The sequence below is a fragment of the Salmo trutta genome, chromosome 22 (assembly GCF_901001165.1).
Source record: "Salmo trutta chromosome 22, fSalTru1.1, whole genome shotgun sequence".
Lineage (NCBI taxonomy): Eukaryota > Metazoa > Chordata > Actinopteri > Salmoniformes > Salmonidae > Salmo > Salmo trutta.
Genome location: NC_042978.1, coordinates 9,431,105 through 9,457,785, shown reverse-complemented (window position 1 = coordinate 9,457,785; position 26,681 = coordinate 9,431,105). Strand labels below are relative to the sequence as shown.

Below are 26,681 nucleotides of genomic sequence, written 5' to 3'. Positions count from 1 at the left end.
ATGGTATATCTTAGCGCTGGCTGTAGCGTTATAGGTTGGGGGGGTCCGAAATATTTTTTGCTATCTTCACAACCAGAATTATGGGCGCAGAAGTTGGCGGTGGCGTGAAAGGGCTGGGTTTCGATGAATAAACAAGTTGTCTGTGTGTGTTGAGGATTCTCCCCTCTCTGGCCAGTCAGAACATGCTCCATGGCTAAATATGTGGTTGAAGTTGTGTATTTACGGTATTTTATGTATTGCGTTGTCATCAACTCCAATTGGAATGTTAGTCCGTTATAGCCTAGTTTGTTAATTTCACTAGGATATTGATAAGACCTAAAAAGACACTGTATATATAATTCAAATTCAAATAAAAACGAAACAACAACTTGTTTTAAATATGCTATATTTAACTACAGTTACAGGAACCATAATTGCTCCCCAAAGGCGTATAAAACAGACAAGGCAACTTAGACTATGGAAGGTTTTACACACATACAAACCTTTCACAGGAGCTGGATAAAGATCCAATATAAAGAGAAAGGGGGAATGTCCACTCACCGTTATACTGCTGGCAAATGTAATGTTTTAATAAACATCATGGAACCTTCTTATGGATCATATTTGCACTCCTCCGGGAAATAGCAGACGAATTTGCATCGCTTCCGAGCCATGTGCGTTCTCACCATGAACCCATGGACGGTGAATCTTTCTAATAAGTTCGTTTTTTCATCAAATTAAACGAAAAATAATAAATCCATTTTTTAAACCAACAACAATATTTCTAAATAGGATCGGGTCCGAAGCATGATATCATAAATCGCTTCTCTCGTTCCGTGGCACTGTGTGCACCCGTAGGCCTAAATGTCTTAACGCATAACATTCACACGTCTATACAAAATGCTAGGCTCCTGTCAATTGTATTGTTACCTTCAGTACGAGTTAAAAGACACACCTACTCATTCAAGGGTTTTTCTTTATTTTTACTATTTTCTACATTGTAGAGTAATAGTGAAGACATCAAAACTATGACATAACACATATGGAATCATGTAGTAACCAAAAAAGTGTTAAACAGATCAAAATATATTTTAGATTTGAGATTCTTCAAAGTAGCCACCCTTTGCCATGATGACAGATTTGCACACTCTTGGCATTCTCTCAACCAGCTTCATGAAGAAGGCTTTTCCAACAGTCTTGAAGGAGTTCCCACGTATGCTGAGCACTTGCTGCTTTTCCTTCACTCTGCGGTCCAACTCATCCCAAACCATCTCAGTTGGGTTGAGGTCGGGTGATTGTGGAGGCCAGGTCATCTGAAGGAGCACTCCATCACTCTCCTTCTTAGCCCTTACACAGCCTGGAGTTGTGTTTTGGGTCATTATCCTGTTGAAAAACAAATGATAGTCCCACTATGCGCAAACCAGAGGGGATGGCATATCGCTGCAGAATGCTGTGGTAGCCATGCTGGTTGTCTGCCTTGAATTCTAAATAAATAAATCACTGACAGTGTCACCAGCAAAGCACCATCACACATCCTCCTCCATGCTTCACGGTGGGAACCACACAAGGTGAGATCATCCGTTCACCTACTCTGCCTCTCACAAAGACACAGAGGTTAGAACCAGAATTCTCAAATTTGTACTCATCAGACCGAAGGACAGATTACCACCGATTTTATGTCCATTGCTCGTGTTTCTTGGCCCAAGCATGTCACTTCTTGTTGTTGGTGTCCTTTAATAGTGGTTTCTTTGCAGCAGTTCGACCATGAAGGCCTGATTCACGCAGTCTCCTCTGAACAGTTGATGTTGAGATGTTATGATGTGTCTGTTACTTGAACTCTGTGAAGCATTTATTTGGGATGCAATCTGAGGTGCAGTAAACTCTAATGAACTTCACCTCTGCAGCAGAGGTAACTCTGGGACTTCCTTTCCTGTGGCGGTCCTCATGAGAGAGTTTCATCATGTCGCTTGATGGTTTTTGCGTCTGCACTTGAAGAGACTTCAAAAGTTCTTTGACATTTTCTGTATTGACTGACCTTCATGCCTTAAAGTAAAGATGGACTGTTGTTTCTCTTTGCTTATTTGAGCCGTTCTTGCCATAATATGGACTTGGTCTTTTACCATCCCTACCTTGTCACAACACAACTGATTGACTCTAAACGCATTAAGAAGGAAAGAAATTCCACAAATTAACTTTTAACATGGCACACCTGTTAATTGAAATGCATTCCAGGTGACTAACTCATGATGCTGGTTGAGAGAATGCCAAGATTGTGTAAAGCTGTCATCAAGGCAACGGGTGGCTACTTTGAAGAATCTAAAATATATTTTGATTTGTTTAACACTTTTGGTTACTACATGATTTTATGTGTTATTTTATAGTTTTGTTGTCTTCACTATTATTCTACAATGTAGAAAATAGTAAAATAAAGATAAACCTTGGAATGAGTAGGTGTGTCCAAACTTTTGACTGGTACTGCATGTGCGAGGCAGATTCTCCAAAAACTCTGCTTTTGATATGGCATTATAGGAGGAATGAATAGTTTGGAGGAGCGTATCTTTTGCAATCGGACGAGGGTAGCTCTTTGAAAATGGGAATGGATAGCCTACTTGAACAAGCAAAATGCAGTTATGTGAATTGTGAATAATGAAAAAGCATGAGGACGAAAGCCTCAAATGTTTCAAAGCACTCTCAGTTGACCATTTAAAACCTCTTTATTCATAAGCTACTTTGAATACGGCAATGCTACTAAACCAGCCTTGATTAAGGGGAAGGTAGGCTATGCTTGGTTTTTTAAACAAAATTAAATGAAATAGTTTTTTATAAACACGATTCATTGTCACAAAAGACGCATCTCTCCTTCTGTGGGCACTGTGCGTCATGGCTGGATAGTCTGCGCTTCCTCTCTCAACATCCATGCCATTATTGACTGCGTTACCGTTAAGATGTGCTTTTTGTGGGTCTTAAAACTTCCCATTAGTGCTGCATGAAATTGCCAGTTTTGAGCTTGTTTTTAAGGAAACATCTCAAATATTGACACCCCTCCCACCTCGGTGCAAGCGATCTGATGTTAGACAGGCAAATTGCCGAAACTGGCGTTAGGGCTGTAAAATGCCAGTGCTGCAGTTTCTACATGACGAAATTGCAAACTAACGTGCGTTTGACATAGCGCCAGACAAAAATAGAAACCACAGTCTTCAATCCCTTATCAAGATAGACCACTTTTAGGATACACTGGCGCAGAACAAATTATTGGCTAAATGGCATGTCTGTTTAGCATCTGACACTGAAATAGCTGAAAGAAAGAATCGGTAAGAGGAATTTGTGAAAGATCATATTGTGTGTAGAAGGAGAGAATGGATGAAAAAGCCAGCCGTGGCACATTCATCTTGTCTGCCCTGGCAAAAGTTTTTACGTTTTCATTAGAGAGGCATAGGAATGAATATGAGAAAGGGAAAAAGGGCAAAGGTATAAATACAAAAAGGGGGAGAGAGGAGCAGGGCTGCACACACCTGACTGGGTTAATAAATACCCCGAAGATTAGATTAGCTCAGTGTTCATAAGCCGAAGGATGATAAAACTGAGGGCAGGGTGGTGTGACTCTCCTTCCTCTCCCTGCGTAGAGAGGATGTGACACGTTGAAATGAGTCTGCCTGTGCTATAGTACTTTGCTATGATAATTGAGTGAAGAAGGAGAGAGTTCATTTGCAAAGCATCGCTCCTCTGTAGACTTCTTAATCGTTTGTCTGTATTTAAAGGGGTCAATAGCTAATCTGTTTACGAAAACTTTTTGGTTCTTAAAAAAAAAACGAGTTTCTGTTTTGATTATCTTTGATGAAGGGGGTGAATGAGGAGTACTCACGGCTGATTGGAGAGAAAGATGCTCACATCACAAAGTCGGAAGCTGCTATTCGTCAGAGTGAGGGAGAGATTCAGCGACTGAGAGACTCTGTCACCAGGTATGGCTATAAACCCCCCCCATTTACCTCTGATATACTGGCAGTGTCCGTTTCATACAAAAGAGTGACTAAAATATTAGTCAAACTCATGTTTTTCAATGGCGATTGACGAGACTATAACTGACTAAATAGACACAGAAAAACTATAAACAAAAATTATTTCACATTTCAGTTGACTAAAACGAAACCAGACAAAATGATCTCTTTGGAGAGATTATGCTTTTATATGATATAAGCACAATTAATACTAGCAGCACAGATGTGCAGTTTTGTTCAGCAGTAGAAAGGATGCTCCACACCCTGCACACACAGTCTACATCAGCTGTTTAGCTGCGGGGGAGCAAGCAATGAGTGTGGGCGGACAGGCTCCCCTTCAGTTATTCACATTACGCAGGCGACTCTCTTGCTTCCCCGTAGCTAACCAGACACCATCAGCCTTCTACTTAGCTACCTTATGCCTGGTTAAGAAACCCAAGCTGCTCAATAGCAGCATTGAGTTTAATAGTAAAACAAGTCTAGCTATGTTTTTCTCTCCCTTGAGTGTAGAAAAGTAGGCAGTCTTTGAATTTGTAGTCTCGCTCAACCCTCTCACTTTCCTCACTGCATTTCATAGCCAGGTTCTGTAGCCAACATGGCCAAGTCTCCCTCTTTTCCTTGTAGAAAACAGCTTGATTCTAGCCCTTACCGTTCAAAAGATATGACCCATTATACGTTTTTGATTTCTATTGTGCGTTGGAGGACGCCTTTTACATTCATGAAGCATATCTCGGGCCGTTCTAAAACTGGGTTACTTGCGAACCGGACCGTTAACCATATGTTTAGGCTACACCTTGTTCAGTCATGTCACCTCATTAGTAGGGCTGTGGCGGTCATAAAATGTTGTCAACCAGTGATTGTCAATCAAATAACTGCCTGTCTCACGGTAATTGTCTGTTAATTAACATAAACATGTCTAGCATCTCCTGGCTTTCACGCATAGCCTACAAGCCACTGATGCAGACCTTTTGGAACATCTACATTTGAAAAAGTCTAATAAATCCATTTAATATAGCCCACACCAAGGAGGAGCAAAGTCCGTGTCCGGCCCGCCGGGCACTTCAAAATATATGTATTTTTTTACCCCTTTTTTCTCCCCAATTTTGTGATATCCAATTGGTAGTTACAGTCTTGTCCCATCGTTGCAACTCCCGTACGGACTCGGGAGAGGCGAAGGTCGAGATCAGTGCGTCCTCCGAAACATGACCCAGCCAAGCCGCACTGCTTCTTGACACAATGCCCTCTTAACCCGGAAGCTAGCCACACCAATGTAACAGAGGAAACTCCGTGAACCTGGCGACCGTATCAGCGTGCATGCGCCGTCCCGCCACAGGAGTCGCTATAGAGCGCGATGGGACAAGGAAATCTCGGCCTGCCAAACCCTCCCCTAACCCGGACGACGCTGGGCCAATTGTCCGCCGCCTCATGGGTCTCCCAGTCACTGCCAGCTGTGACACAGCCCGGGATCGAACCCGGGTCTGTAGTGACGTCTCAAGCACTGAGATGTAGTGTTTTAGACCGCATCACCACTTAGGAGGCCCCCGCAAATTGATTTTAACAAACAATTCGTCCCCCCAAAAAATGTGTCCCTTAATTGAATTTCAAAATCCCAATGTGGCCCTCGAGCCAAAAAGTTTGCCCACCCCTGGACTACACCATCACAATAAATCCATTCTTTATTTTAGACAGGTCTAAAGAAACATGATATGAACAAAATGTAGTCTTATTTCAGAAGAACAGAATAGCATACTGAGTTGTCCTTATGTTAGGCCTGATATGGCTATACCATATGGCTGTGGGCTACACTAGTTCATTTAGCAGACAAGATTTGCCTAGAATTCCGTGACATAATTTTATTTTATAGTATGAAGAAACAATTGAACATAGCTTCATAAAATATAAAGGATATTTTCTCCAAATGATTTCAAAGAAAGTGCGTACATGCGGCTATTCTGTGGAGGGTTTAACAAATAAACTGGTCCTCCTATATGCTTAATTTAGAGTTATTTATGCAACTTAAGTTGTGATACAAACGTAGGGCTATACAGTGAGGGAAAAAAGTATTTGATCCCCTGCTGATTTTGTACGTTTGCCCACTGACAAAGAAATGATCAGTCTATAATTTTAATGGTAGGTTTATTTGAACAGACAGAATAACAACAAAAAAATCCAGAAAAACGCATGTCAAAAAAGTTATAAAATGATTTGTATTTTAATGAGGGAAATAAGTATTTGACCCCCTCTCAATCAGAAAGATTTCTGGCTCCCAGGTGTCTTTTATACAGGTAACGAGCTGAGATTAGGAGCACACTCTTAAAGGGAGTGCTCCTAATCTCAGTTTGTTACCTGTATAAAAGAAACCTGTCCACAGAAGCAATCAATCAATCAGATTCCAAACTCTCCATCATGGCCAAGACCAAACAGCTCTCCAATGATGTCAGGGACAAGATTGTAGACCTACACAAAGCTGGAATGGGCTACAAGACCATCGCCAAGCAGCTTGGTGGGAAGGTGACAACAGTTGTTGCGATTATTCGCAAATGGAAGAAACCCAAAAGAACTGTCAATATCCCTCGGCCTTGGGCTCCATGCAAGATCTCACCTCGTGGAGTTGCAATGATCATGAGAACAGTGAGGAATCAGCCCAGAACTTCACGGGAGGATCTTGTCAATGATCTCAAGGCAGCTGGGACCATAGTCACCAAGAAAACAATTGGTAACACACTACGCCGTGAAGGACTGAAATCCTGCAGCGCCCGCAAGGTCCCCCTTCTCAAGAAAGCACATATACATGCCCGTCTGAAGTTTGCCAATGAACATCTGAATGATTCAGAGGACAACTGGGTGAAAGTGTTGTGGTCAGATGAGACCAAAATGGAGCTCTTTGGCATCAACTCAACTCGCCGTGTTTGGAGGAGGAGGAATGCTGCCTATGACCCCAAGAACACCATCCCCACCGTCAAACATGGAGGTGGAAACATTATGCTTTGGGAGTGTTTTTCTGCTAAGGGGACAGGACAACTTCACCACATCGAAGGGACGATGGACGGGGCCATGTACCGTCAAATCTTGGGTGAGAACCTCCTTCCCTCAGCCAGGGCATTGAAAATGGGTCGTGGATAGGTATTCCAGCATGACCATGACCCAAACACAAGGCCAAGGCAACAAAGGAGTGGCTCAAGAAGAAGCACATTAAGGTCCTGGAGTGGCCTAGCCAGTCTCCAGACCTTAATCCCATAGAAAATCTGTGGAGGGAGCTGAAGGTTCGAGTTGCCAAACGTCAGCCTCGAAACCTTAATGACTTGGAGAAGATCTGCAAAAAGGAGTGGGACAAAATCCCTCCTGAGATGTGTGCAAACCTGGTGGCCAACTACAAGAAACGTCTGACCTCTGTGATTGCCAACAAGGGTTTTGCCACCAAGTACTAAGTCATGTTTTGCAGAAGGGTCAAATACTTATTTCCCTCATTAAAATGCAAATAATTTTATAACATTTTTGAAATGCGTTTTTCTGGATTTGGTTTTTGTTATTCTGTCTCTCACTGTTCAAATAAACCTACCATTAAAATTATAGACTGATCATTTCTTTGTCAGTGGGCAAACGTACAAAATCAGCAGGGGATCAAATACTTTTTTCCCTCACTGTATGTTTTTATTTTTAATACATTCTAAGGCTGCATGATGGGACTCTAATGGTGATTTGAAAAAAGGTTGCACGAAAGGCATGAGCTCTGATTTTGTTTTTTGTTCAAGCTGCACACACTTAATCAGTCTCTCATTCACAATTTGACAAGCACTTGATAATATTCTCACCAGACCTCGAATTTCCCAGTGGCATCTCCCAAAATCCATGAATTTTGAGGCCAAATTAATACAACCTCTCACATCAACAACAAAAAATGTAAGCAATGAGGCAGATGCAACAGATCAGAACGTTTATCTTAAACTGTTGATAAACTATTAGGCTATTTCTTCACATTATCAGCGCAGCAATGCGCACATGTTCCAAAATGCAATCAATTAGCGGGAAACCGCTGTTCTTGAAAGTGATAGCAAATGCGGTTATTATTATAAAGGTGTGTTTTTATGGTGAAAAAAAAGGCATGCACTGTTTCTTGCCTTACTACACAAGCTGAGCATCATTCACAAGTGATAATACATCATTCACAAATAATAGGCTAATATTGTCACCCATCAGACTATTCTTAATTTAATGTTGTCTTAACATATACTGTATGTCTGTGGTACGTGCATGTACATGTGTGCCTATGAGAGAGGGAGAGAACGTTGGAGAATGCTGTTACAGGCCTCACTCTCCATTGACTTGCATGGAATTTGCTTATACTGTATAATCTACTCTAGAAGTGTATGAGTGGATTTCTTTAGATATAGTTTTAATATATATATTGGTCCTGACAATCTACAGTATATACCAAACATCATTACGATCTGATCATTTAAACATGTATTCACAGGACTTTAACCCTGTGTGTCCAAAGACTAAATATAGTACAATATCAAAACTCAAATTGTAGACAAACGCCAATTTAAAAAATGTATTCAGATTCATCCAACAGCAAGCTCAGAGAACAGGTGTACTGAAGGAAATTGTAAATTTCCGTGATGGACATGAATGGGTTAATGAGGCAATACAACTGTGAAGTGACTAAAATGAAAAGGCATTTCATTGATTGAAATTGTCCACGGTTATCATCATTTTGACAATTACTAGACTAAATCATTATTCAAATAACAAAAATGTGACTTAATTATATTTTTGTCCAAATTATTAAGACTAGACTAAATCTGTGCCAAAATGAACACTGCCTACCGGTATACTATTATACCCCAAACAGAAAACAACCTCTCCATTTAGATGAACTAACTAGTCCCTGTCTCTAAGATCTATATCTATATAGATAGATAGAATGGACAAGACAACTATGAGTCAAAGATGATGCAGTCACAACTATGTAATCGTACACGCTCCCTCTTCCATTCTCTTAATCCCTTTCACTCCCTTCTAATCGCTCCCCCATTTAGTGCCGAGGAGGTTCTCTTGGCGGTCCAGGCGGCGCGTGAGGAGCTGAAGAAGAAATTGGAGCAGGCCGAGGTTGACAAGAATAGTCATTACCTCAGGACGACAGCAGAGATCGACGACCTCTACCGAACCAAGAGCACGCTGGAGGAGCGCCTCATCGAACTAATCAAGTACGCCCTAGGCCTTCCATCCTCCTCTGCACCTGCCCTGAGCCATGGGAGGAAAGAGAAAAGTGACAGCTGCACCTTTTGATCTGTAGAGGGGGAGGAGCTTTGTTTAGGAACTTGAAAGGGTGTTGATGACCTGTTTTTCCCCTTTGTTTGGGTGATCAGATAGCATGTTATGTCTGGGTTCTGCCCTCTTAGCTGAGCCCTGGGGGAAGTGTGTGTTCTGAGGATGCGCTCCCATATAGCAAACACAGTTTGGGTCTTTGATATGCCATCTCACCACTGACAGTCTCATCTGACGAGGAGGAGGGAGGGAGGGAAAGAGATGGATGGGGAGAAAGGGTATAAGAAAGTGACACAGAGGAGGGTGATAAAGAAAGAAGTTCTTTGGAGACAGATAGAAACCAATTCGGAATTCCAAATCAACCCCTAGGCATTTCCGTAGGTGTAAAACAATTGGTTAGGTGTATCCAATATACAGCTAAAAGGGCAAGATGAAAGAACTACTGTACTGTATGGATTATACATATCCGATCCGTTAAAATCTACTGTACACCAAGTGCCTAGGAGTAGTCGATTTGGAGTTCAGAAAGTCTATGACATCGAGGAGAAAGAGAGTGAGAGGGGGATTTCAAGAGGGAGAAGAATGAAGAGAAAGCAACAGCTCTCGTCTGCTTATGATTATTCCGTTGTTTTGGCAGTAATTGATGCGCTCTCTCTCTCTCTCTCTCTCTCTCTCTGTCTCAGCTATTTGTATAGCTCTCATCCCCAGTAGGGGATAAAACACAGTTCCAGCTCCCCTGGGGTGTCCTTAAACCACTTCAGTGCTGTTATTTACCGTCTTCATTTACTCTTTCACTTTTTCCTATTCCTTACTGCTCATTGGCAGAAAGATGTACTCCAGAACAGGGGGTCATTGGAAAGTGCATGTAGAATTAGATTAGGACAATATAAACAGAATAGCATGAATAATGATTACGTAGTCCTCAAATACCCACAAACCATACAAATGTATGATTCACTCGTTACAAAGAAACCATGCCTGAAAGAACCTAACTGAGCAGATAATTGCCATACTCTGTCACTCTCTGATGAACAGAGGGGAACAACCAGACTTAAATAACCATTTTCTTTTTGGCAGCTCTATCCCCCCACCTGTGTTTGTGTGTGTTTGACCTTTTGGGTGCTTTTGTACTTCGATGCTGGATCCAAACATTCAAAATGTATTCACAGTGTGTGTATGTGCTCCGGCAGGGACAAGGACATTCTGTGGCAGAAGTCAGATGCTCTAGAGTTTGAGCAGAAGCTGCGTGCAGAGGAACGCTGGTTGCAGGACAAGGAGGCCACCCACTGCCTGGGCTGCCAGGGCCATTTCACCTGGTGGCTACGCCGACACCACTGCAGGTGGGCACTGAGAGGGCACTGACTCACTAAATGGCCGTATTACGTTATGTTACCGGAACTGTAGACAAAGTGTTAATAGCTATTAGAGAGTCGGTGGCTTTAGAAATTGCTGACTCTTTTTTTTCTTCAACAGACTATGGTCTGACTGGTAATGATTGAAAACATTGTGATACACCTATACACCAGTTGAGGCTCCTCATAGGAGGAAGGGGAGGACCATCCTCCTCAGGGATTTTCTTTTTCTTTTCTTTTTTTAACATTCAAAAAATGATCCTTTTTAGATAAAACTATACTAAATATAATCACGTAACCAAATAATTGATTGATTAAAACATACTATTTTGCTAAGAAATGTCTACAGTAGCCTCAACAGCACTCTGTAGGGTAGAACCAACTTCCGTCAACCTCTGGGTACAATGACTTCAATACAAAACCTAGGAGGCTCATGGTTCTCACCCCCTTCCATAGACTTACACAGTATTTATGACAACTTCCGGAGGACGTCCTCCAACCTATCAGAGCTCTTGCAGCATGAACTGACATGTTGTCCACCCAATCAAACAATCAGAGAATGAATCTAGTACTGAAAGTATAAGATACAGCTAGCTAGCACTGCAGTTTGATTGGGTGGACAAATTAATTCCTTCCAAAATGAAGGACAAGCAGGACAAGTTTCACTTAGCTAGCAAATGTAGCCAGCTACTTTACCCTACTTAAACAACCTGCTTAAACAGAGGGATGCTATGTTAGCTAGCTGGTTATGACTATCCAACACAACACTGGAACTCTTCCAAGTCAAGGTAAGCTTTTGGTTTTACAAATGTATTGCCACTGTAGCCAGCCGGTGTATGTACTAAACTGTTTACTGACTGTACACTGTAACGTTATTAGCTATGTTGACTATGACGTTACTTTAGCTAATATGGCGACAACGATGTAGGCTGTGTGTAGCAGTTTGGCTTAGGAAGGTTTTTTCACCTGGTCACATACTGCTGATGTGTTGTGCATTGATGTCCACAAGTGACAAAGGGAAAAGATGAGAGGAGGAGAGGACATAGATGCGAGAAGGAATAAAACATGGCTGTTATGAAAGTGAACTGTATTTACGCGTAATCAGGGGTGTATTCATTCCACTGATTTTAAACGGGATAAACATACCTGAATTTGTCCAATAGAAACTCTCGTTTGCAACTGTTGGACCAGTTATCACACCCTATATCAGCTAGATGCAGGTATTGAATGTGTCACTGTCTGTCCATGTGTCACTGTCTGTCACCTCCAATTCTTCTCTCGACCTGTGTGAACCTACATTGTAAACCTTCGTTCATAGGCTATGTTGTAGCAACCTCACGATGGGTATAGGGAAAATGTTAGTATCATGTAATAGCCTAAACCTATCGCTGTGAATGGAATATGAATGACAGTCATCCAATATGCTGTAATAGAAATAAGGTCATGCTGCTAAAGAAAATTGTCCTCCCTCATCTTAAATGCCACTGACCGCCACTGTTATACACATTTGTAAACAGGCCATTTTACATAGTGGTTACAATGGACAGAGGTGGTGAATCTGGCAATGTTGCCAGGATGGTTGATTGAGTATATCGGCTAATAATTCCAAGGTCTCAATTATATTGGATTTTCAGGCAATTCAGTATTTGAATTAGCATTTTAGTAATTTATCTCCTGAATTGAATGAATGTTCCACAGTGATACAATACTAGACTCTCTTCTTGTTTCAGGCTGTGTGGACGCATCTTCTGCTACTACTGCAGTAACAACTTTGTGATGACCAAGCACAGTGGGAAGAAGGAGCGTTGCTGTAGGGAGTGTTACACCCAACATAGAGCCGTGGTGGAGAGGTTCACAGAGGCTGAGCTGAGTCCCGCCGATGCCCAGCCGCCTCCCCCCGGAATTGGGCCTCATTCACTCCCTGAACCAGCCCCCTACAAACCTACTCCCAGGGTTACAGGTGCGATATAGATGGTCACACATATGCACACGCAAATACACGTACACACTCCTAGTATGCGCATTCAAAAACGCACACGTACAAATACATGCTCACACACACACACACTTGCAAAGGCCTTTTTCAGACACTCAGTCAAAAGGGACACGTATTTAAGCAAACCCTCGTTAGACAATTTGATTGAAAAACACAGTTTGTCACAATTACTCTGGCCTTCTTTCAAGGTTGTGTAAAGTGGTTCTGTGTTGAATAGGGAAGTCAGAACAGGTACTGAAACAAGAGCATCCTCTGTACCCTGTGGAATAAGAACAGAAACCTTCTGGCATTCCTAACCATTCTAGTGGTATACTTCTCCCTTCTGCTTTACTGCTTTCATTAACAAAAATGGCAAAAACCACAACGGAGGTTGCCTGGCAAACATCTGCCTTGTTTTGTCACATCATTTTTACTGGGAAGGGAAAATGTACGGCTACTACAGATTTCAAGAAATCTTTATGTTCCTCAAAAGGTAAGTTCTGTTGTGGACGTTTATAGAACAGCAAAGGCCAATGACGTGCGTCATCATCACACATACAAAACCTGACAGACGGGATAAGATAAGAAGTTCAACGAGAGAGGCCAGTAAAAACATCTAGAGATACTATACCATTAGAACGGTTAAAAATGATGTAAAACATCACAGCACAATTGAAAAAGATATGGCCCATGGAAACCAAACGAGGGGGGTCTATGGTGATAGGTGGGATGGGCTGAGAGTGGCTGAGTGGGTGGGATTAAAGAGCTTATGTTTGGTAATGTGTTATTGTTATGTGACTGCTTTATATAGAAGTACCATGTATGTAAAATGTGTATGTAAAATGTATTTACAGTACCAGTCAAAAGTTTGGACACACCTACACATTCAATGGTTTTTACTTATTTTTACTATTTTCTACATTGTATAATAATAGTGAAGAAGACATCAAAACTAGGAACTAACACATATGGAATCATGTAGTAACCAAAAGAGTGTTACACAAATCAAAATATATTTTAGATTCTTCAAAGTAGCCACCCTTTGCCTTGATGACAGCTTTGCACACTCTTGGCATTCTCTCAACTAGCTTCACCTGGAATGCTTTTCCAACAGTCTTGAAGAAGTTCCCACATATGCTGAGCACTTGTTGGCTGCTTTTCCTTCACTCTGTGATCCAACTCATCCCAAACCATCTCAATTGGGTTGACATCGGGTGATTGTGGTGTCCAGGTCATCTGATGCAGCACTCCATCACTCTCCTTCTTGGTCAAATAGCCCTTACACAGCCTGGAGGTGTGTTGGGTCATTGTCCTGTTGAAAACAAATGATAGTCCCAGTAAGTGCAAACCAGATGGGATTGCGTAACGCTGTAGAATGCTGTGGTAGCCATGCTGGTTAAGTGTGCCTTGAATTCTAAATAAATCACTGACAGTGTCACCAGCAAAGCACCCCCACACCGTCACACCTCCTCCATGCTTCACGGTGGGAACCACACATGCGGAGATCATCCATTCGCCTACTCTGAGTCTCACAAAGACACGGCAGTTGGAACCAAAAATCTCAAATTTGGCCTCATCAGACCAAAGGACAGATTTCCACCGGTCTAATGTCCATTGCTCGTGTTTCTTGGCCCAAGCAAGTCTCTTCATATTGGTGTCCTTTAGTAGTGGTTTCTTTACTGCAATTCGATCATGAAGGCTTGATTCACGCAGTCTACTCTGAATAGTTGATGTTGAGATGTGTCTGTTACTTGAACTCTGAAGCATTTATTTGGGCTGCAATTTCTGAGGCTGGTAACTCTAATGAACTTATCCTCTACAGCAGAGGTAACTGTGGGTCTTCCATTCCTGTGGGTGTCCTCATGCGAGCCAGTTTCATCATAGCTCTTGATGGTTTTTGCGACTGCACTTGAAGAAACTTTAAAAGTTCTTGAAAGTTTCCATATTGACTGACCTTCATGTCTTAAATTAATGGTGGAGTTTCATTTCTCTGCTTATTTGAGCTATTCTTGCAATAATATGGACTTGGTCTTTTACCAAATAGGGCTATCTTCTTTTATACCACCGCTACCTTGTCACAACACAACTGATTGGCTCAAACGCATTAAGAAGGATAGAAATTCCTTAAATGAACTTTTAACAAGGCACACCTGTTAATTGAAATGCATTCCAGGTGACTGCCTCATGAAGCTGGTTGAAAGAATGCCAAGAGTGTGCAAAGCTGTCATCAAGGCAAAGGGTTATTTTACACTTTTTTGGTTACTACATGATTCCATAAGTGTTACTTCATAGTTTTGATGTCTTTGCAATTATTCTACAATGTAGAAAATAGTCTAAATAAAGAAAAACCCTGGAATGAGTAGGTGTGTCCAAACTTTTGACTGGTACTGTATATGTAGCAGAAAAGCTGCAAAAAAATTATATATATATATATTTGTCCTCCGAATGTGAATGGGTAAAAAAAAAATATATATATACATATATATATATTTTTTTTTGTAAAAGAACATCAAGACAAAGGCCTTGGTGATCACAATTTTCTGTACATAAAAACATAATGTGATCTCTATGGCTTTTCTATGTGTATGACTGTATGACATGTATGACTGCCTGGGATAGAATGGATATAGGTGGTATAGGTGTGACTTCCTGCTCCTGTTATGTCTTTAGGCAGCTCTTATAAAAGCTTTATTAATGCATACATACAGGCTACAGTAAAGTGTTACAAGTACATGACTGGTTTGATCACCTGTTTCCTGTGCAGTGTCGGACCCCAGCGCCAAGACTGATGACGGGGCCTATGACATCACCACAGAGGAGGATGCGAACGGGATCTATGACAGCGACTCGCTGTCCCAAACCACAGGGGATTCATTGGAGGGGGAGCAGAACACACGGCCACTGGGGGCGCTAGATATGTGAGTGCAACCAGACATGGACAGATACCTAGCAAAATAAACACACACACACACGTGTACACACACACACACGCATGTGCCTATACACAACGTGGGTACACACACACACACAGCATTCCAAGTGCACAGTCATGACAAACTCTGAGTAATGACAAGCTCTCGAAGACATGCACTCATTTCATGACAAAAAGTTCAGTCCTTTAGGAGGACTCCGAGCAAAAAGCACGGGACTTCCAGTGGCATGCAGTGAACGGGCTTAGCTCGTACCACAGCATTCCCTCAAAGTAAGACTTTATTCACAACAAATGTATCTTTATTTTTCAATATTAAGAATTCCAAAGGTATTGGCTTAATAACTTCTTATGGGCAGGTGGGACGGTAGCGTCCCACTTGGCCAACATCTGGTGAAATTGCAGAGCCCGAAATTCAAACTACAGAATTATAAATATTTATCTTTCATAAAATTACAAGTGTAATACATCAAAATAAAGCTTAACTTCTTGTTAATCCAGCTGCTGTGTCAGATTTTAAAAAGGCTTTACGGCGAAAGCACACCATGCGATTATCTGAGGACAGCGCCCCGTCATACAAACACATGAAAAACATATTTCAACCAGGCAGGTGCGACACGAAAGTCAGAAATAGCGATATAAATAATGCCTTACCTTTGATGATCTTCTTCTGTTGGCACTCCAAAAGGTCCCAGTTACATCACAAATGGTCCTTTTGTTCGATAATGTCCTTCTTTATATCCATAAGAACTCAGTTTAGCTGGCTCGCTTCAGTCAATAATCCACCCAGTTTCCCTCCATCAAAATGCATACAAAATTAATCCCAAACGTTACTAATAAACTTTTCCAAACAAGTCAAACAACGTTTTATAATCAAACCTTAGGTACCCTAATGCGTAAATAAACGATACAATTTAAGACGGAGAATTGTTATTGTCTTTACCGGAGAAAAATACCAAAAGAACGCGCTCTCATTCACGCGCTTGGAAACACTACAGCCAAAATGGGAGCCACCTAGAAAAACTACAATTTCTGGCAAATTTTTCCAAAAACCAGCCTGAAACTCTTTCTAAACACTGTTGACATCTAGTGGAAACCCTAGGAACTGTAATCTGGGAGGACTTCGCCTTAAAATAAAAGTGACAGCCATTGAAAATAGTGGTAGGCTGAATTTGTTTTGGGGGGGATGGTTTGTCCTCGGGGTTTCGCCTGCCATATCAGTTCTGTTATACTCACAGACATTATTTTAACAGTTTTAAAGACTAGAGTGTTTTCTATCCAGGTCTATTAAATGCATATCCTAGCTTCTGGGCCTGAGTAAAAGGTAGTTTACTTTGGGCACGCTTTTCATCCGGACGTGAAAATACTGCCCCCTACCCAAGAGAGGTTAACGTTTCGGGAAGAAACAACTAGCCTACACGTGGATGCCGTACAAGACATGCAGCACTCCAATGGATCCTGACGCTCTTGCAAGTATGATCAGAGTGATTGTCCGTGAGGAAATCACTCTGAGCCCAATCCGCTCTTATCACCAAGCTGAGCCCAATCAACAACACACCAGTGAAACTTCAAACCACGGTCACCAACTGTGACTCAAAAGAAAAAGATCTTGAGGTTTCAGCTACCGCCCTACACACCTAGCTGGAAACGGTGGAGAAGAACTATGCCACATTGCTAGTTGCAAATAAGCTGCTGGAGGAAAAGACACAGGCGCTGGGAAACCACAGCAGGAAGTGTAATTTGAGAATAATCAGATTGGATCATGGAATCCAAAGATGGTAAACCGACAGCCTATGTAAGCTCAGATCTACAGGAACAGCAAGCTACCTACAACCAGGTGAGAGGACTACTGCGCAAAACTAACTTGAGGTACAGCGTGGTTCACCCGGGGGAAGCATCAACAACAAGACCCACGCAAGCCTCGGAAGCAATGGAAGTCAAGCCAATGCTGGATTCCTCCCCCGACCATAATCTACTCAGCCTCACAGGCTTTCTGACCCCCCTCCCCTTTCTGTATTATTTATTTAGTATTCAACTCCTGTCTGTCTTTGTGTGGGTGTTCAACCCACTTACTTTTTTACACCCACTTGACACTCTTAGACGGGACCCACGAATAGAATATCCCAGAGGGAACTGAACAGTAATGAGCAAATTACTGTTCAAATTAGGATCTGTTGAATGGTTTATATTCGTCCCTATAAACTGTGACTGTACAAACATTATTTGGTTTCACGTTTATGAGTTTTTATTTCACCGTTAATGATTTCATATTGTTTATTATCCCCCCCCTTTCTAGTCCAGTAGAATGTATTTGGTAAAGGTACTACTACAGTTGTTTTGATATTATCAGTAGGAAGTGGTAGACATTCCCATGCTCTAGGAAACTCATAATAATGATGGATGATATAAGCAAAATAGAAAACAACAACTTCAAGGTGGCTGACAATTGTCAGCTAGGGAGAAATCGGATTTTCTACATTTTGATGCCATATTTATAATTATATAAAATATATGCAAAGATTTTTCCACCAACAGGTGTCTGTGCCAATGCACCACACAACCAATCGACGAAGCATCCCGACTTCGGAAACGTGCGTTTTCAACATCACAAACATCTTGACAAACAGAAAGCCTAATAAAAAGCATGAGCTGGCGCACACCGAGAGGAAATTATTCAGTGTAGAGGTGCTGACTAATGGTGAATAAACTGTAAGCTATAAAAACAAAGAGAATCGCACACTTCATGTGTATATAACCTCCCAGTCATTTATTGGGTAAAAAAACACCAACGTTTCGGCATCACTGTGCCTTCTTCAGGGTCATTTCATAAATGCTTGAACTAGGTTATGTAGACAAACAGTACAATTAGTGCGACCAATGACGACAGTCGTAATTGCCAGGTTGTGTCATGGTTCCTTCTGGCACCAGAGGGCGACAGAGAGGCCGTCCTAGAGACTTTTATTGGACTTATTCTTATTGTCTTATTTCACGATTGTGTCCCTGTTTTTAAAAGAGGTGTGCTTTCTGGGGTCCTTTGCAGATGCTTGAATTGTTTATCGTGTGCGTTCCTTTCCCGAGTGAGTTTGAGACTTAGTGTTTGTTGTTCTTTCAAGTATACAGTGATTCTGCGGCTACTGATTCCTCGTCTGGTCTCTTCTCTGCGCCTGGGTCCAACCTAACCACCTCACAGGTTGAGCAGAATGAATTGAGCAAAACTGTTAAGACAATAGCCCACAGCCTATTGAATATATGATGCCATTGTTATCATTAGCTTCAACATACATTACTGTTTCATTTAATTTCACCTATGGTATTACCTGGATTTCTGCATAAATTAGTGATCATATTTGATCTGATCTTCATCAAAGTCACAACAATAGACAAACGCAGTGTGCTTAAACTAATAACACACAAACAAGTATACGTTTTCATGTCTTTATTGAACACACCGTGTAAATATTCACAGTGCAGGGTGGGAAAAGTATGTGAACCCTTGGATTTAATAACTGGTTGACCCTCCTTTGGCAGCAACAACCTCATGCAAACGTTTGGACCATTCCTCTTTACAAAACTGTTTTAGTTCAGCAATATTCTTGGGATGTCTGGTGTGAACTGCTTTCTTGAGGTCATGCCACAGCATTTCAATCGGGTTGAGGTCAGGACTCTGACTGAGCCACTCCAGAAGGTGTATTTTCTTCTGTTGAAGCCATTCTGTTGTTGATTTACTTCTGTGTTTTGGGTCGTTGTCCTGTTGCATTACCCAACTTCTGTTGAGCTTCAATTGGCAGACAGATAGCCTTATATCCTCCTGCAAAATGTCTTGATAAACTTGGGAATTCGTTTTTCCGCCGATGATAGAAAGTTGTCCAGGTCCTGAGGCAGCAAAGCAGCCCAAAACCATGATGCTCCCTCCACCATACTATACTGTTGGGATAAGTTTTTGATGTTGGTGTGCTGTGCATTTTTTTCTCCACACAGTGTTGTGTGTTCCTTGCAAACAACTCAACTGTAGTTTCTTCTGTCCACAGAATATTTTGCCAGTAGTGCTGTGGAAGATCCAGGTGCACTTTTGCTAACTTCAAACGTGTAGCAATGCATTTTTTGGACAGCAGTGGCTTCTTCCGTGGTGTCTTCCCATGAACACCATTGTTGTTTAGTGTTTTACGTGTCATTGACTCGTCAACAGAGATGTTAGCACGTTCCATAGATTTCTGTAAGTCTTTAGCTGACACTCTAGGATTCTTCTTAACCTCATTGAGCATTCTGCGCTGTGCTCTTGCAGTCATCTTTGCAGGACGGCCACTCCTAGGGAGAATAGCAACAGTGCTGAACTTTCCATTTATAGACAATTTGTCTTACCGTGGACTGATGAACATCAAGGCTTTTAGAAATACTTTTGTAACCCTTTCCAGCTTCTTGTGAATAGCAAACTCAAATTTTGTGAGTGTTTTTTATAGGGCAGGGCAGCCCTATTCAACATCTCCAATCTTGTCTCATTGATTGGACTCCAGGTTAGCTGACTCTTGACTCCAATTAGCTTTTGGAGCTAATTAGCCTAGGGATTCACATACTTTTTCCAACCTACACTGTGAATGTTTAAATTATCTATTCAATATAGACAATAAAAATACAATAATTTGTGTGTTATTAGTTTAAGCACACTGTGTTTGTCTATTGTTGTGACTTAGATGAAGATCAGATCAAATGTTAGGACCATTTTATGCAGAAATCCAGGTAATTCTAAAGGGTTCACATACTTTTTTCTTGCCACTATATTTAAATATTTCCAATTTCATTTTTTTTTTACATGTAATCTTTTGGTTCGACCATAATGCATAATAAGCATCATCAACAGGGGCAACGTATTGTGTGTTCTCTGATAAGCTGTGGAAAGAATACATTCATTTACAAGACCTGTTCACAGAAAATGTAGTTGGTCATAAGAATGGCCTGAGATCAAAGTCAATATTCAGACCACTAGGGGTCAGTGTTTTTAAACAGGATATCCAGTCGGCCTCCCTCTGTAGTAGTAGGACCTCCGTGTTACCTCCTCTCCTTGGTAGAGCAACATGCTCAATGCCTGTGTATTTGAGGGAGGAGATGGGATGGTTAGCTTCAACAGAGTGAGCTGCTACTGGATAGTCAATGTTCTTACACCTGATTGAGCTGCGGTGTTCAGCTATGCGTTGTTTTAATTGTCTTTCCCACATGTACAGGTGATGAGATAGATTACTCCCTTTGTCTTGCATGGGATGATAACCCTAACAGGGATTTTTTGACCTGTGTGTGGATGTCTGAAGAAGGATGTTTTTATAGTGCTATTGCACTGGGCGCATGAGCCGCATTTGTATTTCCCATTTGGAATGGGTGTCAAGAGTGTCTGAGTGGGCTCAGGGGGCATGTCAGATCTCACCAACCTATCCCTAATATTGCGACCACACTTATAGACCACCAGTGGGGGCTCCTTGAAGAGGTGTGCAATTTTTTTTGTCTGATTGCAGAATATGCCAGTGCTTTTTCAGGATTGCTTTCATTTTCTCCGAACACTTGGTGTACTTAGTGCAAAACACTGTTGCGTTGTTTTTCCTTCTTTGGTTTAGTTTTTAGCAATTCCTGTCTTGGTTTTTGAGATGTTTTCATCATTGCAGTATTAAGAGTTTTGCCCTTGTAGCCTCTCATTTTGAATTTATCTGTCATTTTCTTAGCATTGCTGTCAAAATCTGACTGGTGGCCACAGATTTGTTTAACCCTGCATAACTGGCTATTTGGTAGACCATTCTTGAGGGGAAAGGGATGCATACTATCTGCACGTAGCAGGGTATTGCGGTCTGTGGGCTTTGTGTATAAGTCTGTATGTAATGCATCCTTCTCTTTGATCCATGTCCAGGTCATTTATTTTTCTCTCATCAATCTGCATGGGGAATTTGAGATATTCAGAGCTCTCGTTTTAACAGAGTTCAGGAATTAATTTAGTTCCTGCTGACTTCCTTCCCAGAGCACAAAGACATCATCTATGTATCTCTTCCATGGGATGATTTTTTTAGAAAGTAGGGGGTGTGTCTCTGTTTTGTAAATGAGTGCTTCCTCAAATTGCATAAAGTCAGTGACTTATGTTCATGGTGGGCCCTAATTTCTACATATTACATATAGAATTACTTAGATGCAGACACATTATAGAGATAGAGACAAAAAAAGCTCAACTTCCAGATGAGTATGAGGGGGGAATTTAAGTACAATTCTTACAAGCTTGTTTGGCTGGTAGCTTATTCTTTAGATGTTTGGGGCTGCTGGTGAACCATGATGTGCAGGCATAATCAAAGTCACAGTGGACTAGCGCACTTGTCCGAGTCTTTAGGGTGTCCATAGCTAGGTTTCCATCTGATTTACTGGACATTTTGAGAAATTTCATGGACATCCATATGCATTCAGATGCAACCTGGCACAGCCAGCGCTATCAATAAACAAGGGATGTTGGCCAAATGAGCCACATTTATGTGTCCTTAAAAACAGCCTGTAACAAATTAAGGGGTTTAGGCTACTTTCCTAAAACAAAGGCCTATAGGCTTAGATGTCCAAATACAGGCTTAGATAGCCAAATACATTTAAACTAAGTTTTTCACAATTCCTGACATTTAATCCTAGTAAAAATTCCCTGTTTTAGGTCAGTTAGGATCACCACTTTATTTTAAGAATGTGAAATGTCAGAATAATAGTAGAGAGAGTGATTTATTTCAGATTTTATTTCTTTCATCACATTCCCAGTGGGTCAGAAGTTTACATACAATCAATTAGTATTTGGTAGCATTGTCTTTAAATTGTTTAACTTGGGTCAAACGTTTCAGGTAGCCTTCCACAAGCTTCCCACAATAAGTTGGGTGAATTTTGGCCCATTCCTTCTGATAGAGCTGGTGTAACTGAGTCAGGTTTGTAGACCTCCTTGCTCGCACACACTTTTTCAGTTCTGCCCACACATTTTCCATAGGATTGAGGTCAGGGCTTTGTGATAGCCACTCCAATACCTTGACTTTGTTGTCCTTAAGCCATTTTTCCACAACTTTGGAAGTATGCTTGGGGTCATTGTCCATTTGGAAGACCCATTTGCGACCATGCTTTAACTTCCTGACTGATGTCTTAAGATGTTGCTTCAATATATCCGCATAATTTTCCTCCCTCATGATGCCATCTATTTTGTGAAGTGCACCAGTCCCTCCTGCAGCAAAGCACCCCCACAACATGATGCTGCCACCCCTGTGCTTCACGGTTGGGATGGTGTTCTTCGGCTTGCAAGTGTAACCGATGTGAAATGGCTAGCTACTTAGCGGGGTGCACGCTAATAGCGTTTCAATCGATGACGTCACTCGCTCTGAGACCTTGAAGTAGTTGTTCCCCTTGCTTTGCAAGAGCCGCGGCTTTTGTGGAGCGATGGGTAACGATGCTTCGTGGGTGTCAGTTGTTGATGTGTGCAGAGGGTCCCTATTTCGAGCCCAGGTAGGGGCGAGGAGAGGGACAGAAGCTATACTGTTACATTGGATGCTGTGACCCAGATCACTGGTTGCTGCGGAAAAGGAGAAGGTCAAAAGGGGGGTGGGTGTAACCGATGTGAAATGGCTAGCTAGTTAGCGGGGTGTGTGCTAATAGCGTTTCAATTGGTGATGTCACTCACTCTGAGACCTTGAAGTAGTTGTTCCCCTTGCAAAGCGGTTATTGTGGAGTGATGGGTAATGATACTTCGCAGGTGTCAGTTGTTGATGTGTGCAGAGGGTCCCTGGTTCGAGCCCAGGTATGGGCGAAGAGAGGGACGGAAGCTATACTATTACACCAGCATCCCCCTTTTTCCTCCAAACATAAAGATGGTTATTATGGCCAAACAGTTCCATTTTTGTTTCATCAGACCAGAGGACATTTCTCCAAAAAGTACGATCTTTGTCCCCATGTGCAGTTGCAAACCGTAGTCTGGCTTTTTTATGGCGGTTTTGGAGCAGTGGTTTCTTCCTTGCTGAGCGGCCTTTCAGGTTATGTCAATATAGGACTCATTTTACTGTGGATGTAGATACTTTCGTTTCCTCCAGCATTTTCACAAGGTCCTTTGCTGTTGTTCTGGGATTGATTTGCATTTTTCGCACCAAAGTACGTTCATCTCTAGGAGACAGAACGCGTCTCCTTCCTGAGCATTATCATGGCTACGTGGTCCCATGGTGTTTATACATGCGTACTATTGTTTATACAGATGAACGTGGTACCTTCAGGCATTTGGAAATTGCTCCCAAGGATGAACCAGACTTGTGGAGGTCTACAATTATTTTTCTGAGGTCTTGGCTGATTTCTTTTAATTTTCCCATGATGTAAAGCAAAGAGGCACTGAGTTTGAAGGTAGGCCTTGAAATACATCCACAGGTACACCTCCAATTGACTCAAATTATGTCAATTAGCCTATCAGAAGCTTCTAAAGCCATGACATCATTTTCTGGAATTTTCCAAGCTGTTTTAAAGGCACAGTCAACTTAGTGTATGTAAACTTCTGACCCACTGGAATTGTGATACAGTGAATTATAAGTGAAGTAATCTGTCTGTAAACAATTGTTGGAAAAATTACTTGTCATCCACAAAGTAGATGTCCTAACCGACTTGCCGAATCTATAGTTTGTTAACAAGAAATGTGTGGAGTGGTTGAAAAATGAGTTTTAACGACTCCAACCTAAGTGTATGTAAACTTCGACTTCAACTGTATATGATCAACCTCACTGGATCATCTTTGCTCCCACTTTAAGCAATGTCCAATCTCAAGCTAGAATTGGAGATACCAACTATGACCCTTTTTAAATATCTAGGCTTTGACATTATTCCCTCTAGATAAAATTGTGTAGAGGAACTACAAACAAGTCACTGCTGCAATTACAGACCTAAAAAACATGTATAATTTACTTGGTTCGTCATTCTTTTTTTATTTGCATTTACAAACCACTATTCACACTTAGGGGGGTCAACCACTCCACCCACTTACAAAATGGTACTATAGGTAGCAACAACACAAGTTGAAGCTTTGTATCCAATCTATATAAAAAACTACTAGAAACCCTCCATAAACCAATGGGAATAATTACGGTATGTAACATGGGTCATAACCATCAACAAAATGCAGACTAGAAAAGAGTCTGAAATAATATCCCAATGTCCTCCCAACATTTTTATTATAAATGAATACACTAAATTAATTCACCGATTCAATTTGACTCTGCAAAAACGTTGCCAATTTAACTCAGAATTATGAAATTTGTCTCACATGCTCAGGGATATGAGTCTAGCTAACCTATGGTTCAGTTTGGCTGCATGGGGGCACTTTTGGACAGGAAAAATCATTCATGCAAGCTTATTGGTTCATAGCGGCAATATTGTTTGAGCAAGAGTCTTGGAAAATATTGTGTTTGAAGATGTGCATCGATATTAGCTATATACCAAATTTGGTGCAGATCAGTCCAGAGGTTCTGTAGAAGAAAATGTTTGAAAGTAGTCAACGTCATTAAAAAAAATCTAAAATACATTGAAAGAGTATTGCTTGATCTGTTTGATTTTGAGTTTTGATCATTTGCAAGCGTGGTAAGCAGTATAGAAGTAGCTTATCCTATGGCAATGTTTCCAATTTGTCCTGCTGGCAGTGGGCCCACAGCTTGAACCCCGGCATTGATGCTTGCAGCTATATTTTATTTTTGATTTTGTTTGGTATTTTCTCTTGTATGCATGTTTTTACTTTCTACCTTATTACGATACTTTCTCTGTGTACTTTTTGAATATTATTGTGATCTGAACCCCTCACAAGAAAAGAAAAAAACACAAAGTTGGTCGCAAACGAAAGTTCAGTGTGACCTTCACACATCTGCTGCCTTCCATTTGTAGACACCCGCTGCTGAAATGATTGTGAATGGAAGTCATAAGCACACCAAGAAGAAATCCCGGAGTTAAGTGGGAAAGAAAATGACCGTAAATGTATGTATCTAGAGGTGTGATTTAACACGTTCAGGTTGGGGAGGGTAGCATGTTTGTTCCCAGGTTTACTATATAATGTCTTCCATCCTAGCTAAATTTCCTCATCTGCTTGCATGCGCCTCCCCTATATCAAGGTGTTTTGGTACATCCGTTATGCACTCTGCTTTTCTGCACGCTAACTATACCACACAGGTCAATATAGTCTACCAGTCTGTCTAGCCTGCCCTCTATCCACCATTCATAGTGCCTTTAGTGGTAGGTGGATCGTTTGTCCAGATCTGCAATATGCTAACTAGCAATCATACCACACATAAAATCATTAAAAGCTGGACCAATTTTCAATATAAGCGGAGATGCCATGGTGCGTCATTGCGTACGAAAGAACAGTGAAGACATGAGACACACAGCTCAAAAAGCTGCCCTATTGGTCTTGTTTAGGGACAATACAATTATCCTACATAGACTAGCCTACAACACCACATTGTAATGAATAATTGCGTTTATTGAATAATTGTTTTTAAGTGAGTTAAACATTCTACTGTAGGCTGTAAACGGCAACTGTCATTTGAACAACAGCGCAAAAGCCCTGTGATTTGAATATATCATGCCATTCATTCCATTTGGACCAATTGTGGGTCTACTCTCAACAGTTCATAAGGTATAGAAAGACACAGTAGCAGCCCAGCCTGTCGTATAATAATGTGGTCAAATATGCTCCCAGCAGGCCTAGTTATTCAGGAAAGCTTGACACCTGCTCTGCCTCCTCTCTGATCCGAGTGGCTATTCCTCGCGTACCTAGAACCCAAAACGCTTCAATATAGCCTAAATATTTGTCATTTAACTTTTAGAATGTATTTCCTTTTATGTGTGGCATAAACACAACCAGTCACAATATTTGAATCCGATTAGGCTACTTCAAAGTCTCCTGTAGGCTACCTGGGCGCGTTCGTCCGGAATATAATCCAGCATCCAAACTGTGCAGATTGATGGTGTTGAAATTGCAAACTATGCTGTTGAAGCGCAAGTCAATATGATTTGCTTATTAGTTGTGGTGCATTGGCACAGAAACCTGATGGTGGAACTTTTGTTGCAAATATTTTATGTTATATATAGCATCAAATTGGCAAAGTCGATATCCACGTCTTCAAACACAGGGTCACTACGGTTATTGCTATTTGCACTGATGTAGTGGTAAAAGA

General features: G+C 41.3%; 1 protein-coding gene across 3 annotated transcripts in view; it reads left to right on the top strand.

Moving 5' to 3' along the window:
- Nucleotides 1–26,681, top strand: part of LOC115158030 (FYVE and coiled-coil domain-containing protein 1) — a 60,989-nt gene that overhangs the window by 23,973 nt on the left and 10,335 nt on the right. For all 3 annotated transcript variants that reach the window (XM_029706488.1, XM_029706490.1, XM_029706491.1), the window contains exons 10-14: nucleotides 3,820–3,938; nucleotides 9,017–9,184; nucleotides 10,436–10,585; nucleotides 12,328–12,557; nucleotides 15,337–15,490. In XM_029706488.1, the coding sequence (XP_029562348.1) occupies nucleotides 3,820–3,938; nucleotides 9,017–9,184; nucleotides 10,436–10,585; nucleotides 12,328–12,557; nucleotides 15,337–15,490 (821 nt within the window). The remainder of the gene's footprint in view (nucleotides 1–3,819; nucleotides 3,939–9,016; nucleotides 9,185–10,435; nucleotides 10,586–12,327; nucleotides 12,558–15,336; nucleotides 15,491–26,681) is intronic.